The sequence below is a fragment of the Nicotiana tabacum genome, chromosome 13 (assembly GCF_000715075.1).
Source record: "Nicotiana tabacum cultivar K326 chromosome 13, ASM71507v2, whole genome shotgun sequence".
NCBI classification, from domain to species: domain Eukaryota; kingdom Viridiplantae; phylum Streptophyta; class Magnoliopsida; order Solanales; family Solanaceae; genus Nicotiana; species Nicotiana tabacum.
In genome coordinates this window covers 133,359,076-133,382,220 of record NC_134092.1, presented here as the reverse complement: position 1 = coordinate 133,382,220, position 23,145 = coordinate 133,359,076, and the positions used below count along the sequence as shown (strand labels likewise).

The 23,145-nt window shown below is 33.2% G+C and overlaps 1 protein-coding gene across 2 annotated transcripts; it reads left to right on the top strand.

Annotated features, from left to right (window-relative positions):
* The first annotated feature begins 9,068 nt into the window (after positions 1–9,068).
* Positions 9,069–15,592, top strand: LOC107812507 (isocitrate dehydrogenase [NADP]-like). 2 transcript variants are annotated; one of them, XM_016637630.2, is made up of 16 exons: positions 9,069–9,387; positions 11,381–11,424; positions 11,530–11,639; positions 11,803–11,840; positions 12,041–12,118; positions 12,210–12,263; positions 12,348–12,449; positions 12,626–12,717; positions 12,811–12,914; positions 13,304–13,372; positions 13,464–13,579; positions 13,745–13,779; positions 13,910–14,052; positions 14,382–14,504; positions 14,603–14,695; positions 15,288–15,592. In XM_016637630.2, exons 1-15 carry the CDS (start codon positions 9,120–9,122, stop codon positions 14,691–14,693), a joined length of 1,467 nt encoding a protein of 488 aa, XP_016493116.1. In that variant the 5' UTR covers positions 9,069–9,119; the 3' UTR covers positions 14,694–14,695; positions 15,288–15,592. The 2 variants fall into 2 exon arrangements, with proteins under 2 accessions (XP_016493116.1, XP_016493117.1); XM_016637631.2 differs by having other exon boundaries at positions 9,072–9,387; positions 12,632–12,717.
* The last annotated feature ends 7,553 nt before the right edge of the window (positions 15,593–23,145 follow it).

Below are 23,145 nucleotides of genomic sequence, written 5' to 3'. Positions count from 1 at the left end.
TTTAATTAAATACAATAACAAATAAATAAATAAATAATTACCTCATCTCTCAAACGTTGATTTGCCATTTTCATTTTTTCTAAATTACGTTTCCTTTCTTCTTCTCCAGGGGGTGGACCATCACAGTGTGGGCAAATAATATTTTTCAGTGCCTCTCTCATTGCCATATTCTCACAATGAAATCTTTCATTTTCTGTTCGAAGAATATTGTTGTCTGCTCTCTCACTTAGTGCCTGTAATATTATATACAAATAATCATATAAATATATAGATAAATAAATCAGATTATTAGCTAATTAAATTTAATAAGAAAATGAAATTAGTAGTTCTTGGAAAGAATATTTTTAAATGTGTGAATATATCTATTTTTAATAAATTTTATTTGTTTTATGTGTTGAATATATATATATATTTAAAACTCCCGCTCGTTTAGATTGTTACACAAATAGCCCGTCAAATACAATATTTACTTTTTCTAGTTGGTATACATAGATTGTACATTGATTATACATATATATATATTATATTTGAATTGTGTATATATATTATACATCCACCGGCTATTTATAGTTTAATAGATTAGGTGATTGGCTACTTGGGTTAATGGGTTAATTCTTCCTTTTATTTTATTTTCAACTGAGCTAATAGATTTTTTGAGTTTTAATTGTTTTACTAGAATTAGTGATACTAACAAATTTTATTCTATTCTTTTTTTCATTCTTCATAACGTTATAAATAACTTATATGCCTAAAACAACAACAACAACAACAACAACAACAACCCAGTATAACTTATTTGCCTAAATAAAGTAAAAAAAGAAATAAGCATTTAAAAAAATCAATTGAAAATAGAAGAAGGAAAATGTCTATTATATAATTTAAGTTGGAAGGGAAGTTAGAAATTTTAGATAAAGTAGGAACGAGAAAAAAAAATCATTCACAGAATGGCACTAAAAAATGAAAAATAGAACTTTGGAGCCGAGTTTTAAAGTTTTTGAAGGATCCAAAATTAGTGGACAAAATATAAAATTTGTCGGTCGGTCGAGAGTAATTTTATTTACTAGCCAAAAAATTTATAAAATATATATACATACACAAAAATATACATTTTATCGGCTATTATTTGTGGGTGAGACTAAAAATATATATTTCTCAAAATTTGTCATAATGGGCTGGCATATCATGTCGGCCCAATCTGGGGAGTTCAAGTTAGCTGGGCTGATTTGGATTAAACATGTAGCCCAAATTACCTCAATAGAAAAAAATTGAAGAATTAATCCAAATAGCTGCTCACTCAACTGCTTAAACTAAAAATAGGCCGTTGAGGTATAATATATGCATAATTTATGTATTATAAATGTATAATCGTGTATAATTAATATACAATCTATGTATATGGCTAGAAAAGGTAAACAGTGAATATGGTCGGCTATTTGTGTAAAGATCACAAAAAAATTTGTCGAAAGTTTTTTTTAAAATTTTTCTTTTGTATGATATGTTAAAATATTTTCATAATAAAGAAAAAAAAAATTATTAGGAAGTTTCCCTAATTAAAAAATTTATTAGAAAAATTTAAAACTTAGAGTTTATCAAATTGGGCTATAATTCATTTTTAGCCCTCTAGATTTCTGTAATTCGTCAATGATTCCAGAAAGGAATAATCATTAGTCCCTAGCTGTAACACCAGATTTTTTGTGGCTTCAACTGGAAATTATGTAACTTCCCAAAAATCTAGCAAAAATAGAAAAAAAAATTCCATTACTTTGACCTGATTTTATTATAATACTATTTAATCAAGGGCGCGGAATGAAATTTGAGGCCTAAAATTAAGGGAGAAATTAAAAAATAGCCAAATTTACAACTGGTCGTTCAAAAATAACCCAATTTCAAAAGTAATCGAAATTTAGCCACTTTTCATGTAAAGATAAATCTGAGCGAAAACATTATTCAAAACCCGGAAAATACACCAGTATATTATACTGGAGTTCCAGCATAAGTATGCTTGAACTCCAGCATATTATACTGGAGTTCCAGGATAAGTATGCTGGAACTCCAGCATAATATGATGGAGTTCCAGCATAAGTACACTAGAACTCCAGCATAATATACTGGAGTTCCAGCAAGTATAATTGTCCAGTATAATATACTGGAGTTTGGAGCACCGGTGCTCCAGTCCCCAGTATATTATACTGGAGTCAGCAAGGTATACCGGTCCAGCATAATATGCAGGAGTTCATACACAGGTGCACCGAACTCCAGATTATTATTCTGGACCGGTCTCTGTTGCAGCAAAATAGTAGCTATTTTCATTGACTTCGTAAATGCTGACTATTTTTGAATGACCAGTCCGAAAACTGACTATATCGTGCTATTTTTACTAAAATTAAACTTTAATAATAGACCATAAAATTATTTTAATGGAAACTTTACTTTTTGGGCCGAACGTAAGGACTTTAATGGCCTCACCCTAGAGCCGGCCCTACTAATAATTAATCGGTTTTTTCAATTGTAATTCATATATATCTCTTATAAGTCGCTTTTTATTAGATTTTCACATACTTCAATTAATTTACTATCCATGATCAATAATCAAGGTGTCAATTAATTATAATTAATTATTTAATAATTAAATCAGTAATGCATATAAAAAATGGACTAAATTAAATTACCTTTGTTTGAGTTCTTTTGTTTTGAAACCAAAACTTGATCTGCTTAGGATCAAGCCCTATTTCCCTACTCAATTGACGTCGCTGGTTCTCATCTGGATGTGGACATTCCTTGAAAAATCTTCATTTTAATATTCAAAACAAATAAAAAAAATAAAAACATTATCAGTATTCAGTGGCGAAGTCAAAAATATTTCTTAAGAGTATTCAAGACTTAGTATACATGTATAAAAGTAATTTTTGACCTATATATACACAGTATAATTTTTCGACTAATGGTGTTCAACTAACCAAGTATTCACCAACTTTTTTCCAATAAACCTAAAAAAAGAAGAAGGAAAAATAACATTGTATAGCCGCTCTCAAAATAATAACCGAAAAAATACATATTTTTTTGTATATAGTTGTTGTTGTTGTTGTGTGTGTGTGTGTGTGTATATATATATATTGTATGTTATATACAAATTTTATACAATTTTTCAGCTACTGAATATAAATAGTTTCTGGCACTAGCTAAAAGTGAAAAAAGCCCGTTGCATGAGAATTTTCTAATGTAACGAGAAGAGATCAGAAGAAAATCACACCCTTATGTAAAAGTTAATGTATAAACCAAGAACAACCTGTTTTTCATGTATAAAAGAGGATTTATATGGTAGATCATCATCCAAATAAACTCTTTTTGAACCATTTTAGCAAGTAAATCAAAATATTAAATACAAAAATCAATTTTATTGATCTTTTTACTAAATTTTAATGGGCTTATAAGGAAAAAAGGACCAAAAAAGACATGAAATGAATAAGAAATAATATAAATGCACAAAAAAAAAACATATAGAAAAAGAAAGTATTTAATTTTATAGTTAATCAATTTTGTTTTAACACTCATTTCTATCTACTACATTTTCCTTATACCAATTTATTTTTTTTGTAAATAAAAAAAATTGGCCATATATGAAGGTGCAATTTTTTTTATTTTTTTTTAAAAAAAAATCTTTCAAATAATTAAAATCTTACGTTTCAAGCTGCTGAATTTGTTCCACAGAATGTCTGTTGCACAGCTTCTGCCTCCTTGATCTTTTTCTAGAGCTTGAGGATTCTCCAATTTGTTCATTCCCAGAATCATCCATTTTCCTTTGCTTTTCTATTCAAAACAAAATTTAAAAAATTAAAAGAAAAAAACACAAAAAAAGTGTTTGTTTAATTTATTTTTAACACAATCCACTTATATATGAAATAATAATAATAATTGAACAAAGAGAAAAGAGATAAAAGAGATTTCTACATACCTGTGATATGTTAAAAGGATTGAGACTAAAAGAAAGAAATATTATATATGGTCTATTTTATAGTAGAAAACAAGTTGACTACACATGTAATAGACATAGAATCTGATATAGCAAAATATTCGGGGGTTAAGATTTTATAATGTGTAAACACAAGATAAGAATTGTGATAAGCTTCTCTGTTTATTTCACCAAATTTTGGTTTGAGATTAGTAGAAATTGTATGGTATTTATATATTGTATGTATAATTAGGCGAGAGTGAGATACGTATAAACACAAGATAAAAATTACGATACGCTTCTTTGTTTTTTTCACCAAATTTTGGTTTGAGATTAGTATAAATTGTATGGTATTTATATATTGTATGTATAATTAGGCGAGAGTGAGATACGTATAAACACAAGATAAAAATTACGATACGCTTCTTTGTTTTTTTCACCAAATTTTGGTTTGAGATTAGTAGAAATTGTTTGCTATTTATATATTGTATGTATAATTAAGCAGGAGTGAGATACGTATAAATACAAAATAAGAATTGTGATACGTCTCTATGTTTCACTAAATTTTGGTTGATTAGTATAAATAGTCTACTATTTATGCATTGTATGCATGTATAAACAGTCGGGAGTAAAATTTTACGTGTAAACACAACATAAGAATTATAATACGATTCTCTATTTCTTCACTAAAATTTTGGTTTAAGAATATATTAGTATAAACGATATGGTTTTCTTTACAGTATCTAAGCAAAATGCACGTGCATTATTATTGTTGTCATGTACGTGTCATGATAAAATAAAAAGTCGAGAGTGAGATTTTATGTACGCTGTGTAAACGAGATACGAATTGTGTCCAAATATATTAGCAAATATATATACTCCATATGTTATGATAAAATGAGAAGTTGGGATGAGTTATTAGAATGCATAAGCAAAAGATAATAATTGTTTTATGCTTCTTGATTTCTTTGCGACAATTTGGTCGGAAATTTGCATAAATAGGTTGTTATCGGTGTATTATTTATGAAAATAGTCGAGATTCGAGAGTGGGATTTTACATGTAAACCAAGATACGAATCGCGATATGCTTCATTATTTCTTGACCAAATTTGGGTATGAAAATATTAGCATAAAGGCCCGCTTCTTATACATTATCTATATAAATTACACGCGCATTATCATGATTATATACAAGTCATGATAAAATGAGAAGTTGGGATTAGTTCTTAGAATGCATAAGCAAAAGCTAATAATTGTTTTATGCTTCTTAATTTCTTTGCTACAATTTGGTCGGGAATTTGCATCAGTAGTCTGTTATCTGTGTGTTATTTATGAAAATAATTGAGACTCGAGAGTGAGATTTTACATATAAACCAAGATACGGATTGCGATATGCTTCGTTGTTTCTTGACCAAATTTGGGTATGAGAATATTAGTATAAACGATCTGCTTCTTATGCATTATCTACGTAAATTACACACGCATTATCATGATTATATGCATGTCATGATAAAATGAGAAGTTTGAGATGAGTTCTTAAAATGCATAAGCAAAAGATAATAATTGTTATATGCTTCTTGATTTCTTTGCTACAATTTGGTCGGAAATTCGCATAAGTAGTCTGTTAACTGTGTATTATTTATGAAAATAGTCGAGATTCGAGAGTTAGATTTTACATGTAAACCAAGATGCGAATCGCGATATGCTTCGTTGTTTCTTGACCAAAATTTGGTATGAGAATATTAGCATAAACGGCATGCTTCTTATACATTATCTATTAAATTACACGCGCATTATCATGGTTATATACAAGTCATGATAAAATGAGAAGTTGGGATGAGTTCTTAGAATGCATAAGCAAAAGCTAATAATTGTTTTATGCTTCTTAATTTCTTTGCTACAATTTGGTCGGAAATTTGCATCAGTAGTCTGTTATCTGTGTGTTATTTATGAAAATAGTTGAGACTCGAGAGTGAGATTTTACATATAAACCAAGATACGGATTGCGATATGCTTCGTTGTTTCTTGACCAAATTTGGGTATGAGAATATTAGTATAAACGATCTGCTTCTTATGCATTATCTACGTAAATTACACGCGCATTATCATGATTATATGCATGTCATGATAAAATGAGAAGTTTGAGATGAGTTCTTAAAATGCATAAGCAAAAGATAATAATTGTTATATGCTTCTTGATTTCTTTGCTACAATTTGGTCGGAAATTCGCATAAGTAGTCTGTTAACTGTGTATTATTTATGAAAATAGTCGAGATTCGAGAGTTAGATTTTACATGTAAACCAAGATGCGGATCGCGATATGCTTCATTGTTTCTTGACCAAAATTTGGTATGAGAATATTAGCATAAACGGCCTGCTTCTTATACATTATCTATAAAATTACACGCGCATTATCATGGTTATATACAAGTCATGATAAAATGAGAAGTTGGGATGAGTTCTTAGAATGCATAAGCAAAAGCTAATAATTGTTTTATGCTTCTTGATTTCTTTTTGCTACAATTTGGTCGGAAATTTGCATAAATAGTCTGTTATCTGTGTATTATTTATGAAAATATATAGCCGAGACTCGAGAGTGAGATTTTACATATAAACCAAGATACGGACCGCAATATCCTTCGTTGTTTTTTGACCATAGTTGGGTATGAGAATATTAGCATAAACAATCTGCTTCTTATACATTATCTACGTAAATTACACGCGCATTATCATGGCTATATACATGTCATGATAAAATAAAAGGCCGAGAGTAATATTTTACATACAATGTATAAACACAAGATACGAATTATGATTTACTATTTACAAAATATATGCGTAAATAGTTTGGAGTTAGATTCTATTACATATAACAGAAGATAAGAATTATGGTATGCTTCTATTTCTTCACCAAAAAAATTTTGGTTTAAGAATATTAGCATATTAAGTAGTCTGCTCTTTATACGTTTACGTAAATTGCACGCGCGTAATTATTATGATGTCATATATATGTCATGATAAAATAAATCGAAGGAAATGAGATTTTATAATGTATACACACAATAAATTTTGTACAACTATGTGAGTCAGTCAATTCGCCAATAGTAATTCAACTATCAATCAACCATCAATAAATGAAAATGCCTCCAATTTTTATTTTTATTTTTATTTTTATGTATATATATATATATATATATATATATATATATATATATATATATATATATATATATATTTGCAACAAATAATAAAAATATTAAACACTATTTTGTTTAATCAGATAGAGATATTGGGATATTAATAATTGGATTACAGGACATGGCCCCTATAACAAAATAAATCATCTCCTTATCTAAAAGAGCAAATAATTAAAATAACGTCGGATTTACGACAATTTGACTTCGAATTATATTCTAAACATCTACCTTCTTTTGCTATGGATATAAATTTTAATGATCTTATAGGGTCGAAGTACACTAGACGTATCACAATTAATATTAAGGAGTAATATTTAGTGTGTAAAAGACTCCGTTACGAAAAAAATAGAGATATTTCATTAAAAAGAATATATTATGATTATTAGAGATAAAGATATTCAATAAATGGTTATAGTTGTTACAATTGTAATATTACTAGGATTAAGTAAATTTCAAATTATATTTTGAAATACGTAACAAAATTGATGAGAACACGTCAGCCTATAGCATCTGAAAAATTAGAATTAATTTCTTCTTGATTATAGTAATATAATTATATCTAATATTGATTTTGGCAAATTTAGTAAGTAAAGTTCTTCATAGGAAAAGAATTCAATAGTTTCTTTTAAAGTTTTATTAGCTAATGCACTTGATTTTCTTTCTTTTCTATTTGCTTCTAAATACGTAGTATTAACAAATAAAGTTAGTTCGTTGATATTTTATATTTTGATAAATTTTGAAGCGTTACTTAAGTAGGGATGATAAATGAGACGAGACAAAGCAGGGAGGGGCATGTAAAATTTTTGCCCGCCAAAATTTTGACTTGCCCCGCCCCGCCCTGCTTATTTAATTTATTTAAAAATTATAATGCAATGTTTTTATGCACTAAATTGTGATAGGTTTATTGCTTTATACTTGACAAAGTTGGTCTAATGAGTCTACTCGTTGACGGAAGTAACCATAACTAGTTCAACTCATTCTGTTCTTATATTGACCAAATTAGTTGAGTTTTGACTAACATATATTTTTTTCGATCAATCAATTACATAATGTAATTTTACATCATTTACATATATATATATAATAGTCGTTTTAATTATTTTTCTTATATTTAAGAATAATTAGTTAATTATTTTCCTAATATTTAAGACTTCAAAATTAACTAAATTTTATGTATTAACGTTTTCTTATTTAAATTGTATAAAATATTTATAATTCAATCAATCGTTAATATCTGGGATTACTATTCCCAATAAGCCAAACCATATTAACTTGCATACAACTAACACAAATACTACTTTTATAATTATAACTTAAAGAGGCTTAATCTCCGGAACCAAAATAGGAAATATATTATAGAGGCGGATTCAGAATTTAAAGATTATGAGTTTATACTGCAATCACAAGTTAAACAATATACTTGGATTCACAATCAAATATTTATAAACATTTCGTGAATTTCTTAATACAAATATATAGTCGACGCAAAAAGGTTCCTGTGAATCCATAAACTATACTCTCTATTTTATAACTCAAACATGACTATCAATATAATATTAACTCCCTCTGATCCACAATAAGTAATTTTTTACTGTTTTCACACAGAATAAAAAATTCACCTTTTAAAAAACTTTATTAAAAAAGCCGTATTCATTGAGATGGCCACACGCGCAATGCGCATACCAAAGGATTAGTAATTTAAAAAATGTATATCTATCACGTGTGACACGTTCAATATTCTTTGGGTTGATTTAGTAAGAGGAATTTTACGAAAAGCAATTTTTTTGTAGTTTTTTAAAATTTTTAAAAAATTTAAAATTTATTTTTAAGTAAAGATTAAAAATTTATGGCCAAATACTAATTTCGAAAAAAAATAAAAAAAGTTAAAAAATTCTTATATCCCTCTAGTATTGCATTCTGAGTAAGGGTGTTAAGACCAATAATTGAATATTCATTGTGCTGTAGCTACAAAAATGTCCTCTTTTTTTGTTTTTATGTCAATTTCGCACTTACCTTCAAAACTTCGACCTTTCCAAAGTACACTGTCTACTCAAATTCCTAACTACAATTCAAACTTTTTTGGCCGACGAAGCTTTCTTTACCAAATTCCATTACACTTTATACCCTTTTATTTCCATACTTATCATATATCACCAGAATTTCCAGTTCTTAATCTCAATTCTTTACAAGAAATGGCTTTTCAAAAGATTAAAGTGGTTAATCCCATAGTTGAAATGGACGGTTAGATCTTTATGCTTCTTTTCATTTGATTATCTGATCTTCTCTTTGTATGCTACTTTATTAAAATTGCTTTAAATTTATTTGTACGAAGGGTATTTGACGTAATTGGTAAAGTTGTTTAGGTCACGTGTTCAAACCGTAGAAACAGACTCTATTAGACCTTGTGGTCTAGCCCTTCCTGGACCCGCGCATAGCGGGAGTTTAGTGAACGGGGATGCCCTTAAATTTATGTGTACAAAAAGCTGCTTCAGTCTCATTAAGCTGTGATATTCTAATTATGTACTGATTTTAGTTCAAGACTTGATTTTTATGCTGTTTCTTGTTTCTAAATATCTTAATTATGTACTAATTTTAGTTCAAGACTTGTTTTTTATGCTGTTTCTTGTTTTTAAATATCTTAATTATGTACTAATTTTAGTTCAAGAATTGATTTTTATGCTGTTTCTTGTTTCTAGATATCTTAATTATGTACTAATTTTAGTTCAAGAATTGATTTTTATGCTGTTTCTTGTTTCTAAATATCTTAATTATGTACTAATTTTAGTTCAAGAATTGATTTTTATGCTGTTTCTTATTTCTGAGGAAAATGGTTTCTTCTTAAGTACTAGAAAAGAATATCTCAGGAATCCTTTTTGCATTTTTATTCACCATACTCATTAATTTTTAGAGGTTGTGATTTTATAATATTATGTACTGGTTCTTGTTCAAGAATTGATTTTTGTGTTATTTCTTGTCTGGGTGGAACGGGTGTAACAATTCAGTCCACTAGTGAGATTGTCTGTTTTGAGCGCAAAGTCTGAACGGCTTTAAAATATGTCAATAGGGGTAGAAGCTACTTGACTAAGAGTAAGGAAATTCAATTGGCTGGAGAAGTAATACTATAATACAACTGAATGCAAAAATAATGAAGAAAGGTAGAAGGGGATGGGAATACAAAGGAAGATGAGGAAGTAAATATCTCACCAAATGTATGTCTGTCGCACTACTCCTAGCCACTGTTTCTTTACTAACCATCATCTACAAATCGAATCACGCCTCCCAGGCTCCTGATCGCCACCCCATTTGTAATCAGCAAACTTTGTAGAGGGTTGTTGGATACACACACTTGTTCTAACTGCTCGAGATTGACATTCATTTAGCTTCCATCATGTCCTTCGTCGTGGCAGTCTGGTCCCTTTGGTTTACATCACTAGGGTCTAAGACCTGTTTCTTTATATATCAACATCTCTCTGTGTTTTGTTAATGTGGGATTGGCCCAAGGGGTTACATACACCTCGCGTTAGGCTCTCGCTAAGGTTTACCCCACCACTGCTTAAGGTTGCATGCGGAGTCCTTCTGATACCATATGTGACAGCCTAGTTCACTATATTGCCCATTTTGGGCCTATGCCCACACAACTATTAAACGCGTCACTAGGGTCTAAGGCTTGCTTCTGTATATACCAGTATCTCTGTTTTATCAATGTGGTATTTGCTTAGGGTGTAACAGAGGGTCTCTATATTAAGTTTTGGAAAAAATATATCAGGAATCTTTCTGCATTTTTTATACACTATTCCGCTATTATCTGGTGGGGATTTTCGACCTTGTTGTTGCTCATGTGCATACTGATTGTCTAGAAGAATACAAGTGCTCTAATTCCTTATGAAAAAATGTTTAACTTCTGAACGCTTGTTAGTAATAATCCATCAAATCTGGTTTCTCATGGTAAATTTTGTAAGTGAAGACTTACAAAAGTGTGAATTCTTAAGTTAGAAAACTTTAAGTTCATCTCCAATGGGGCTGAAAATTTTGAGTATTGTCGTAGTAAAGGAGCATGGTGAAATGATGATCTACCTACAAAGTATGATGAAAGTAGAAAAAAAAATAAGAGTTCACATTGCGTTATATCTCATAAATTAGTTTGGTCCACCACATTACTCATTGGTTCTTCTTAACTCTCAAGAAATGTATATTTTCATTTTCTTATGTTTCTCCTCCTGGCTATGTGATGCAGGAGATGAAATGACCCGTGTCATTTGGAAATTAATTAAGGATAAGGTAACAAGTGGTTCTGGCTTATGTATATGTCCGAACAATATTCGTGTCTATCCCGTCGTGTTCATTTCACAGTTGCTGATGTATGAATTCTCTTTTATGCTTTAGCTCATCTTTCCCTTTGTGGAGTTGGATATAAAATACTTCGATCTTGGTCTTCCTCACCGGGATGCCACAGATGATAAGGTTACAGTTGAAAGTGCTGAGGCTACTTTGAAGTATGTATTCATTTCGTTCTTTCTTTTAATTTCTACTTAATGAAAGAATGTCCGTTTTAAGAGCAAACTCATATACTGACTTTTCCTAATCTTTCCATGGATTACTGAATGTTTACTCTTTATATATCCAGCCTTATTATTTTTTAACTAATAAAAATTGCAGGTATAATGTGGCAATTAAGTGTGCGACCATCACTCCAGGTGCTTACTTTTTGCCTGTGGTTTATTTCATGTTACAAATGGTATTCTGAGTACAAGGGTTAAACCATCTATTACAGTGTGATATCAGACATCTATTCTTTAATCTTTAAACTAAATTTTACGTGTTGTAGAAAATCATAGTTCACTTGATACTGTCTGAGGGCATATAAAAGTTTGAGAAAATCATTTGTTCTTTGCAGACGAGGGCCGAATGAAGGAGTTTAACTTGAAGCATATGTGGAAGAGCCCAAACGGAACAATTAGGAACATTCTGAATGGTAAATCTCCAACTTCACTTGCCAATTTTTGTAGGTGATATCATTGTATGTTAGAATTGAAGGTAGCGATGCTTATTGGTTTTTGTTGCAGGTACCGTGTTCAGGGAACCAATCCTTTGCAAAAACGTTCCCCGACTTGTCCCAGGTATATTATACTTCCTGCAGTCATATATTTGTTATTTGTTCACTTGATACTGTCTTCGACTTACATAGACTAAGCTGACATCAGGTTGGTCAAAACCAATATGCATTGGCAGACATGCTTTTGGTGATCAATATCGAGCTACTGATACAGTAATTCAAGGACCTGGAAAACTAAAACTAGTATTTGGTAAAGTTTTTGCTCATCTCTGTAGTTGCATAAACCTGTATGATTTCGGAGATTTGCTAGATATTTGTTTGTTCTACTCTAGTTTGGCTACAAGTAAATTGGTTCAAGTTCGTTTACAACTTTCGGTGATTCTGTTAGAAAATGTTGCTGAGATATTGTACTGAACCTGATTGTAGTACCAGAAGGGAAGGATGAAAAGACCGAGTTCGAGGTTTACAACTTCACTGGTGCTGGTGGAGTAGCTCTGTCCATGTACAACACAGATGAGGTTTGTTTTTAGCGAAACTTTTGAGTGTACCTAAAATAGTAAGTAGATTATGCTGGAGTTACTCATCTTGTGCTGCTTTTTCTTTATGTGAAGTCTATTAGCTCTTTTGCTGAAGCTTCTATGAACATGGCATACCAAAAGAAATGGCCGCTCTATCTTAGCACAAAGAATACCATCCTTAAGAAATATGATGGAAGGTACGGCTAGCCGTTTCTCTGATTCTATTTATTTGTACATTCACCATTTAAATAGATTCTTGCGGTCCGGCCCTTTCCCGGACCCCGCGCATAACGGGAGCTTAGTGCATCGGACTGCCTTTTGAAGGAGAGCTTTGATGTAACTGGTAAAATTGCTGCTATGTGACCAGGAGGTCACAGGTTCGAGCCGTGGAAACAGCCTCTTGCAAAAATGCAGGGTAAGGCTGCGTACGACAAATCCTTATGGTCCGGCCCTTCCCCGGACCCTGCGCATAGCGGGAGCTTAGTGCACCGGGTTGCCCTTATTTACCATTTAAATAGGATTTTTCTTTCCCCACCCCTCCCTTTTTATTTTGGTTTCTCTTCTTAATTTATGGTCTTTTCTGAAGATTCAAGGACATATTCCAGGAAGTTTATGAGTCAAATTGGAAATTAAAGTTTGAGGAAGCTGGAATCTGGTAAGCACCCAACTTTTCATTTCCAACAACTGGTTCTTGTTAATGGTTGTAAATGACAGAGGTGGTTAAATGCTTGAATTCGTAAAAATAGGTATGAACATCGCCTCATCGATGATATGGTTGCTTATGCTTTAAAAAGTGATGGTGGTTATGTATGGGCGTGCAAAAACTATGATGGGGATGTACAGAGTGATTTCTTAGCACAAGGTATGCTTGGCCAGCTTGCTAAAGGTTTATCTATCTAGTACGCATTTGGAGTTTCAATATGGAAAAGGCGTGGAAAAAAATACTTTTTTAATTTTCCCTTTTGCTTCCTACTTTTGTGCTCGTATGAGCTTGTAATTATTCTTAAATTGTTTATTACTTGAACAGGATTCGGATCCCTTGGATTGATGACATCGATTCTGGTATGTTCTCTATCTGCTTCCACTTTTCCCTTCAGCCAGTTCCTTTGATTTTTAATGCTTTTTTACCTGTTGTCACTGCTAATGTGCGACCTTATTTTGGATTCTAATTTGGTTGGAGTATTTGGTTCAGATATGTCCAGATGGAAAGACCATAGAGTCAGAAGCAGCCCATGGAACTGTGACACGACACTACAGGGTTCATCAAAAAGGAGGTGAAACCAGCACGAACAGCATTGCCTCGATTTTTGCTTGGACTCGTGGACTTGCACATAGGTAGGGACATGAGGTGGACTGGTGATTAATCTGCTCCACGGAGATTTTTAATGATAGCAACAACAACAATTACGCATCAACTCAAAACAAGTTGTGGCCAGCTATATGAATCCTCACTAACCATGTCGCTTCATCTAAGCTCATCTCGTGGCAATATTATACAAAAATAAAAAATGAAGTACCAGAAGTTCTCTATCATATAAATCTTTGACAGGACTAAAAGACTTCTAGAAAGCATAGGACCTAAAATCAAACATAGTATGATGACTAGAATATACTCAACTAATTAGTATTAGTACACTGAACAAATGGTCATGTATTTCGAACAGGGCAAAGTTGGACAACAATGCTGCACTCTTGGATTTCAGCAAGAAACTAGAAGCAGCTTGCATCGGTGCAGTGGAGAACGGGAAAATGACCAAAGATCTAGCACTTATCGTCCATGGATCCAAGTGAGCTCATTTACTCTTTCTTATTCATAGTATTTTTCTGATCCGAAGTAACCCTTTTTGCTGTCATTGCTATAATTTTCTCTATTGAAACCGTATAGAGTTGCTAGACATCAATATGTGAACACTGAAGAGTTCATCGACGCTGTGGCTGATGAGCTGAAAGCTAGACTTCTGAAAGCAAAGATTTAAGTGTATGTTTTTCTGATCTTAAAACTTATCTTTTCTCTTACAGTGATTTAGTCGCGACTCCGTTGGATATAATCTAAGATGTTTTTCTTGAAGAACTAATTTCTTGAGTTTTTTTGTCTTGAATTGTTAAAAATACCCTATAGCACCAAAAATCCTTCTTGGCACCACTTCTTCTCACCGATCTTCACTCTTTACTAAGAAAAAGGGCAGCCTGGTGCACTAAGCTCCCGCTATGCGCGGGATCCGGGGAAGGGTCTAACCACAAAGGTCTATCATACGCAGTCTTACACTGCATTTCTGCAAGAGACTGTTTCCATGGCTCGAACCCGTGACCTCCTGGTCACATGGCAACAACTTTACCAGTTACGCCAAGGCTCCACTTCGATCTTCACTCTTTACTACTCATGATTATTACCATATCTCATGCTCGCACCCCAACGTTTTGGAACCTGATTTTCACCCCCCTTGCCTTTGGTCTGTATCCCCCTACAACCATCTAATTATCCCCTTCAATTATTAAAGTTTTTATATCGATATGTTGCTTTTGTAATCGTCATTGTTCTTTCTTTTACTCTTCTTTTGTTTTCCTGATAGTTCTGCATGTAGACGAGGAAATTGCGCCAGAACTTTGTGGATTGATAAATAAGATGCCATTCCATTGGCAGAGTTATACCATTTTACCTGTGAAATTTACTCAGGAACCGGATTAGGAGGACTATAACTATTTTATCCTCTCTTTTATTCGATTTTTTCTGCCTGGAATTTAACTCCGGCTGCCAGTAGAAAATATAAAGAACGACTAGTTCTTTTTTGTTATTATTGATTGTTATTAACTTATGTAATATTACACTGGTGGCGATTCAATAGCTGATCGTAACTTGCTTGGGATTAAGGCATAATTGTTGTTGTTTTACTTAGTCCATGACTGATTCTATATTCAGTTGATTCTAAAAATCTTTTAAAATCTATACATACGAAAATTAGGATAATGTTTCACATTTCCATTTCATCTTACCTGTTTTCTAAGTCACTGAATTTTCTTGAACTCTGTTGAACTCGACATAACTTACGCGGGGGTTTAATTAGTATCTCAAGTCTTAAGAAATAATCATTATTGCTGATCCAACATCATACATGTAACATATTAATAAAAAGAATTGCTATTTATTTGCGGAATAGACGGGTAGATTATCATGACTATGCTTAACAAAAAAAACACTGTGAAAAGTCCATATGGCGCAAACTTTTTATTATTATTGGAAAAAGAATAAGTCCTTGAAAATCAAAATAATTTTATTTTTATTGTTATTTTACAAATAATTTTTGTGAAAATTTTCTATCAAGGCTTGACTAATATGAATGTGCATTCGCCCCCGTTACAATATTATTGTTTCATTATTAGTTGTTGTGGCGACTAAGTTTGCCACAAATAATAAAATGCGTTAAATAATGCTAAAAGTTATGGTTAACAAATTTAGACAATGAACTAAGCTTATATATTGATTTGTTTTTCGTAAGTATTAATTATTATAAACTGTCGAGATGTCAAATATGCTAGAATTCTCTCATGTAACTCCTATAATGGAGTATCATTTTACAACAAGCTGTATCTTGAAATTGTTCAAAAAACCTGTATATTCATGATTACATTTATCAGTGATTAGTCGCCAAAGAAATGTATATATAGTCGTCATTCCTCATGACATATATAGCAGTAACTTTTGTATAAATCGTCACGAAAGTTGTCACTAAACACTTTGGTCGCCACTACATAAGGACGATATATTAGTTGTGCTTTTACTGGCGACAAAAGAGTCGCCAAAAATGGTCGTCACTAAAACTTTGGTCGCCACTATAAAGGGCGCCAAAAATAGTCGTCACTAAATCTTTGGTCGCCACGACAAAGGGTGACATATATAGCAGTACTTTTGTTGGCGACAAAACGGTCGCCAAAAATAGTCGTCACTAAAACTTTTGTCGCCACTACAAGGGGCGACATGTGGTGGCGACCAAAGAGTCGTCCCTAAAACTTTGCTCGCCTTTATAGGGGTGACATATATAGCAATTTTTTTGGTGGCGACTAATGTGTCGCGATAAGAAGCCGTCACTAAAAATGTGGTTGCAATTACAAAAAATGCGTCATATGTAGTAATACATTTGCTGGCGACTATAGTGGTCGCCACCAAAAGTCGTCCCTAAACTTTATTAGATCGCTAACTAGCATGACTTTTAGTGGCGACTATTAGCAATCGCTATGGAAAACTTTATTCACATAGTGCTTTAACAACAACAAATATGAAAGTGAGTGTTATGAGCTATACCTGTAGGGGTATTAGCCTAAGGGCATATTAGTCTTTTCACTATAACAAGTATCTGATAGTTGGTTATAGTTGTTGAAGTCGTTAGGACTCAACTTGTTAATCAGTTAGCACTCGTTAGAGAAGGGGATAAAAGGTTAAATACAGGAAGTGGGCATTTAATGTAATTACCTCTGGGAAATTGTGTATTCTATCAATAAATCATATTCTTCTTCTTCAATTCTTATTCCTCAGTTCGATTGTGCACATCTGTTCAAGGATTGTTCATTATCCCAATCCTTTAGGACTTCACTAATTGTGTTCTTCAGTGAGCACGTAACATTGGTATCAGAGCGAGACGATTCTTGGCCGGAAATCATGCTAGAAGCTAACACCAGAAAAGTAGAGGTGAGGCGCTTGATGGAGGAGTTACGCAAATAAGTGCGTATTCAATATGATGCGTTTGGGGAAATTAAACAGATATTAATTGCTATGACAACTAACAACGGAGCTCCGACAGTCCAAGCAGCTCCAAAAGTAGCTGAAAATGGGGAAAATCACGTTCGAGGTCAAAACCCTAATCCCGCGGGTCGATATCAAAGGTTCGATTTTCCCAAACTTAATGGGGAAGATATTAATGATTGGTTGTATAAGGAAGAGCAATTTTTTGATTATGAGCATATTTTGGAGGAAAATAAGGTTCAAATGTTTCTATTAACATGGAAGGCAATGCCTTTTAATGGCACAATATGTATATGAAGCCCAGAATGAGGAGATTCCCAAATTGGGAAGATTATGTTAGGGCAGTGTATTTGAGATTTGGTTGAACATGCAGATCCTATGGCTGACTTGGTGGCCTTCAAACAGAATGGGAGCGTTCAAGAATTTCTTGATAAATTCGATGAATTACTGAACCAAGTAAAACTACGGAAGAGCACTCCATCAGCATTTTTTTAGCCAATTTAAAACCTGAGATCGAGGTCCACGTAAGGATGTTGAGACCAAGAACATTAATGAAAGCTTATAGCCAAACAAGATTGGCAGAATAATCTTTAAAATTACAACATGGTCACATCCAAGCATTGGTGAGAAATTCAAGATCAATACTGACTACACCTAGCAGTACGTGGGGGTCAAGTTCTAGAAGGCCCAATTTTAATCAAAGGCGTGAAGGCAGCATGACTTCAGGGCCTAGAAAATTCAATAAGATTGACAGTAAACCAGTATTTCAAGGATCAAAGAGGTTGTCGACTAAGGAGATGGATGATAAGAGAGCAAATGGCCTTTGTTACTGGTGCGATGAAAAGTATACACCAGAGCACAAGTGTAGTCGAAGGAAGCAATTGTTTCTCTTAGAATTGGATGAGGAAATAGAGGAGTCTCTTTGGGAAGATGAGTTAGAGGATAATGAGAACTCTGAGAAATCAACCTTAAATCCTCAAGTTTCTGTTCATGCCCGTGGCGGAACTAGTGAGTACAGGACAATGAGAGTAAAGGGGGTTGTTAAAAGGAAAATGGTTCATGTTCTAATCGATTCAGGGTCCACACATAATTTCATGGACCTAGCAGTAGCCAAGAAGTTGGGTTGTAGGCTCCAACCCTTCCCTCCTTCTCTGTATCTATAGCAGATGGCAGCAAGGTTCACAATTTTGTGATGACTGCAAGGGTCATTTGGAAGATGCAAGGAGTGAATTTCAAAGCTGATATGTTGGTTATTCCCTTGGGAGGAGCTGATGTGGTATTATCTCATCACTTTAGAAGATATAAGGTAGAACTTCAAGCAGTTGAAAATGGAGTTCCAGATTGGAGGAAGGAAAGTTCCTTGAGAGGTAGTCAACCTGGGGCTTTCAAAGTAGTAGCTGATGTTCGAATGCCAAAAGTACTTAACAAGCCTAATCAAATTCACATGATGTAGATGGTGTTTATTCAACCCTCTCAAGAAGTAAATTCAGTGCAAGAAACAAAGGTAACATCAAATTCTCAAAAAGTGCAGAGTTCAGAGGATCTGCAGAAGCTGCTCCAATAGTATGCACCCCTTTTTGGGACCCCAATAGTCGTACCACCCTATCTATCTCATGACCGCAATATTATTTTGAAGGAAGGAGTCTCACTCACCAATGTGAGGCCATACAGATACCCTGCCAGTCAAAAGGATGAAACTGAGAAGATGATTGCTGAGATGCTGGAATCTGGTGTCATCAGACCTAGTGTAAGCACATTCTTTTCTCATATTATCATAGTTAAAAAGAAAGATAGTACATGGAGGCTTTGAATTGATTATAGAAAGCTAAATTGTTGCATAGTGAAAGATATATTCCCTATTCCAGTGATAGAAGAACTGCTAGATGAATTAGGGGAACCAAAATATTTTTCAAAATTGAATCTTAGATCAGGCTATCATGAAATTAGGATGGATGATAGGGATATTGAGAAGACAACTTTTAGATCCCATAATGGCTATTATGAGTTTGTAGTAATGCCATTTGGCCTCACTAATGCTCCCTCAACCTTTCAAAGCCTCATGAATAAGATTTTTTAGCCCTATCTAAAGAAATTCATCTTAGTATTCTTTGATGATGTTCTCATTTATAGTCCCTCATGGTCTGAACACTTAGTTCATCTACAAAAAGTCTTTGATGTCCTATTAGAATACAACCTATTTGTGAAGCTCAGTAAGTGTTCTTTTGGAAAACCTGAGGTGGAGTATTTGGGTCACATTAATAGCAGGGAGTGACTATTGATCCTGACAAGGTACAAGTAATGAGGGACTGTCCTACTCCACAAAACCTTAAGGAACTCAGGGGTTCTTAGGGCTAACTGGTTGTTATAGGAGGTTTGTCAAGAGCGATGGAATATTGGTCAGGCCTAAAGAAAGATAAGTTTGGTTGGTCAGAAGAAGTTGCTAAAGCTTTCTAGAAATTAAAACAAGCTATGAGCAATGCCCTTGTACTAGCATTGCCAGATTTCTCTCTTGAGTTTGCGATTGAGACTGATGCATGTGGTGTGGGTATTGGGGTAGTGTTAACGCAGGCTAAACATCCCTTGGCTTACATGGGCAAAGATTTGAGTCCAAAACATCAACAATTGCCAGTTTATGAAAAGGAGATACTGGTCATTGTAACTGCTATTGACAAATAGAGGACTTACCTAATTGGGAGGCATTTTGTCATCAAGACAGACCATCAGAGCCTCAAATACTTATTAGAACAAAGGATTTCAACTCCTAGCCAACATAAATGATTGGCCAAGCTAATGCAGTATGACTACACTATACTTTATAAAAAGGAGAAGGACAACATAGCAAATGATGCCTTATCAAGGTGCCCTACTGCACAAGTTCATCTGCAGATTCTAACTACTATTGTCACGACCCATTTTCTGAATAAGCCGGGACCGGCACTCGATCACTAAACATGACCGAGCGAACCATCTTTATTTATTCAATCTATTATAACTCCAAACTTTATATGCACAAGGTAATACTCTAACCAAATACTTTTGATTAATTTAAATATTTAAACAAATCAACTCCAAAACTTTATTCGTAGTAACTACTGAATTACTGCTAAGTTATTATCAAAAACATCTGAATCTTAACCAAACGACTATGTTTATGAAGCCTCTACTGATAAACTGACGCACTGCTCAGGACATGAGATTTCCTGGCCAGTTCTCTAAGTAAACAAAGAAATAACTAAATAAAGATGACTCAAAGGAACACTCCACGAACAAAAGCGGAGCTCACCAATAACACTGGAAGAGAAGGAAGTCCTAACCCGTAGCCTGCTCGCCTGTAAAACCGGTTTCTACGTTGTACCATAGACCAACGTAGGTTCCCAAAAGAGAACGTCAGTACCATCCATTGTACTCAGTGAATCTCAACTACAGGGGGCGAAACTTTAATAACATTTACATTACGCGCAAAGGTTCTAAATGCATGTAAAACATAAAGCTTATAAGAATAATTCTAAAATAATTGTAAAATAGCAGTTTATGAATATTATAAAAGAAATTCTTTTCTTTTTCTTTCTTATAAAAAATACTTCACTTTATACTTTGGGAGTTCCAACTATCCTGACTTAATTCTGTCTCAGTCACCGTTCGATCCCAACTTGATCGAATAGGCCCAATCCACGAGGTGTCACTCGCTTCATGGTTCTCAGCACACATGTATCATACCTTAGCATGGCTAAGTAAATGCTCAGCAACGAGACCCTCGGCTCATGCGCTCCCTACTTTGGCACAAGTAGTTTCAGGAAGTCAACGTCTTGGTCAGGACCCTCGGCCTGGACGATGACCCCTTCTCAGAATAAATGATACTCCCAAAAATCTTTTCTTTCTACAACTTCTTCTTGTGACTTTTCAAGTCTAAATCTTTTCTTTATAGAGCCTCATATACATGCTCATGCTGGTATCTTTAAATGTAAAGCATTAACATAAGAATGAAATAAACATGTAAAAGTATTTCTAAGATTCTTGTTTCTTCATAAATTTTCAATTTGAAAATAGCATATAAGAATCACACAAAGATCTGAAAATTTATGCACATATATCATAATAAATCATCTAAACTTTTGCTAGAACAATTCTAAGTTAATAGGTACTCACTACTCCAATTAAGTATATATTAACTCTTTTATGCAATTCATCAAACACCTTCTTTGCGTGCTTTTATGAGTTAAACCACTTTAGTAAAGGGTTATATCAACTCACCTCAATACTCCTTGAGCTAATACGTAGAACCCAGTCCAATTTATACCCGTCAAACAATTGATTCTACAAACCAGTGCATTTTAATTAATTTCAAAGTTTTACACCTAAACATGAAATTTATTGTTGATATAGAGGAATAAGGGAATTAACTATTCAATTCTTACCTATTACTACTGTAGGGTAATTGACCATATGGAATTTTTACATACCTGAGTTCAAGAATTAGTGATTTGTAAAGAACCTTAGAACTTTGGGTGCAATTTCGTGGCTTCCTCTGCGTTAGTAACAGAACGTGAAGTGTTCTGTTTTGAGAATCTCCTTTTGTTTAAACCTTTTCACAGCCCTTGTCTTTTGGCTAAGGCTTTCACGCCTTTACTGCCAAGAGCCCTTTATGGGCTTAAGGCTCACATTTTTTTTACAATTATTTATTTTCCCTTTTTTGACTTAACTAGTATTTAATGATACCCCCTTTTAATAATTAACAATATTAAAACTATTAATATTTTCCTAATTGTACATCCAATTATATATATATATTTCACTATAGGCAAGATAAAAATAATAAAATAGTAATAATTTAGTTCTATAGTTAGCGTGTCTCGAAACTTTTATAAATTTGAGGAGTGTTACAATATTTCCTCCTTAAAAACATCCGTCCTCGAATGTTGCTAGGGCCTTATTCTTAAGCTAACAATCATCACTTAGGTCCTTGAACTTCTTAAGTTTTCTTAGCACTACTCATTCTTCCAAGGGACTCAAAATTTTGGCTAACTCCCTAAATTTTCAAAAATTTCGGCAGAGTTTCCCTTGTAAATTGGACTATCCAAAAAAATATCCCTGTCACAAATACCACAACTACATCAACAACAACCAAATATACCATAACATGCCATTCATAGGCACCATACGCAGCTCATAAATTAATTACTCACACTCCAGCAAGGAGGTACCACAATAACTAACAAGAATCTAAAGAACAATAACTTTAGCACAAGTAAATTACTTCAATAAATTAAATATACTACGGCATAAACTAAATTACTACAAACTAAGTATAATCTAGGAAGGACAGAAACACTTGCTAACTTGTATTTAATAAATGAAGTATAAATGTCAACCCAAACTAAGGTTCACATACCTTTTTCCTCAAATAAATATGGATATTTCTTTCTCATATCTTCCTCGACCTCCCACGTAGCTTTTTTTGAATCATGATTACTCCACAAAACTTTTACCGATGCTATATCTTTTGTTCTCAACTTTCTTACTTGTCTATCGAGAATTTCTATAGGTACCTCTTCATAAGTCAAACCTTCTTTAATTTCTGTGGTATCAGCAGGTATTATATGCGACTCATCATAAATGTACTTTCTAAGCATAGACACATGAAAGACAGGATGAACAGAGGACAACTCAACGGGCAACACTAGCTTATAAGCCAC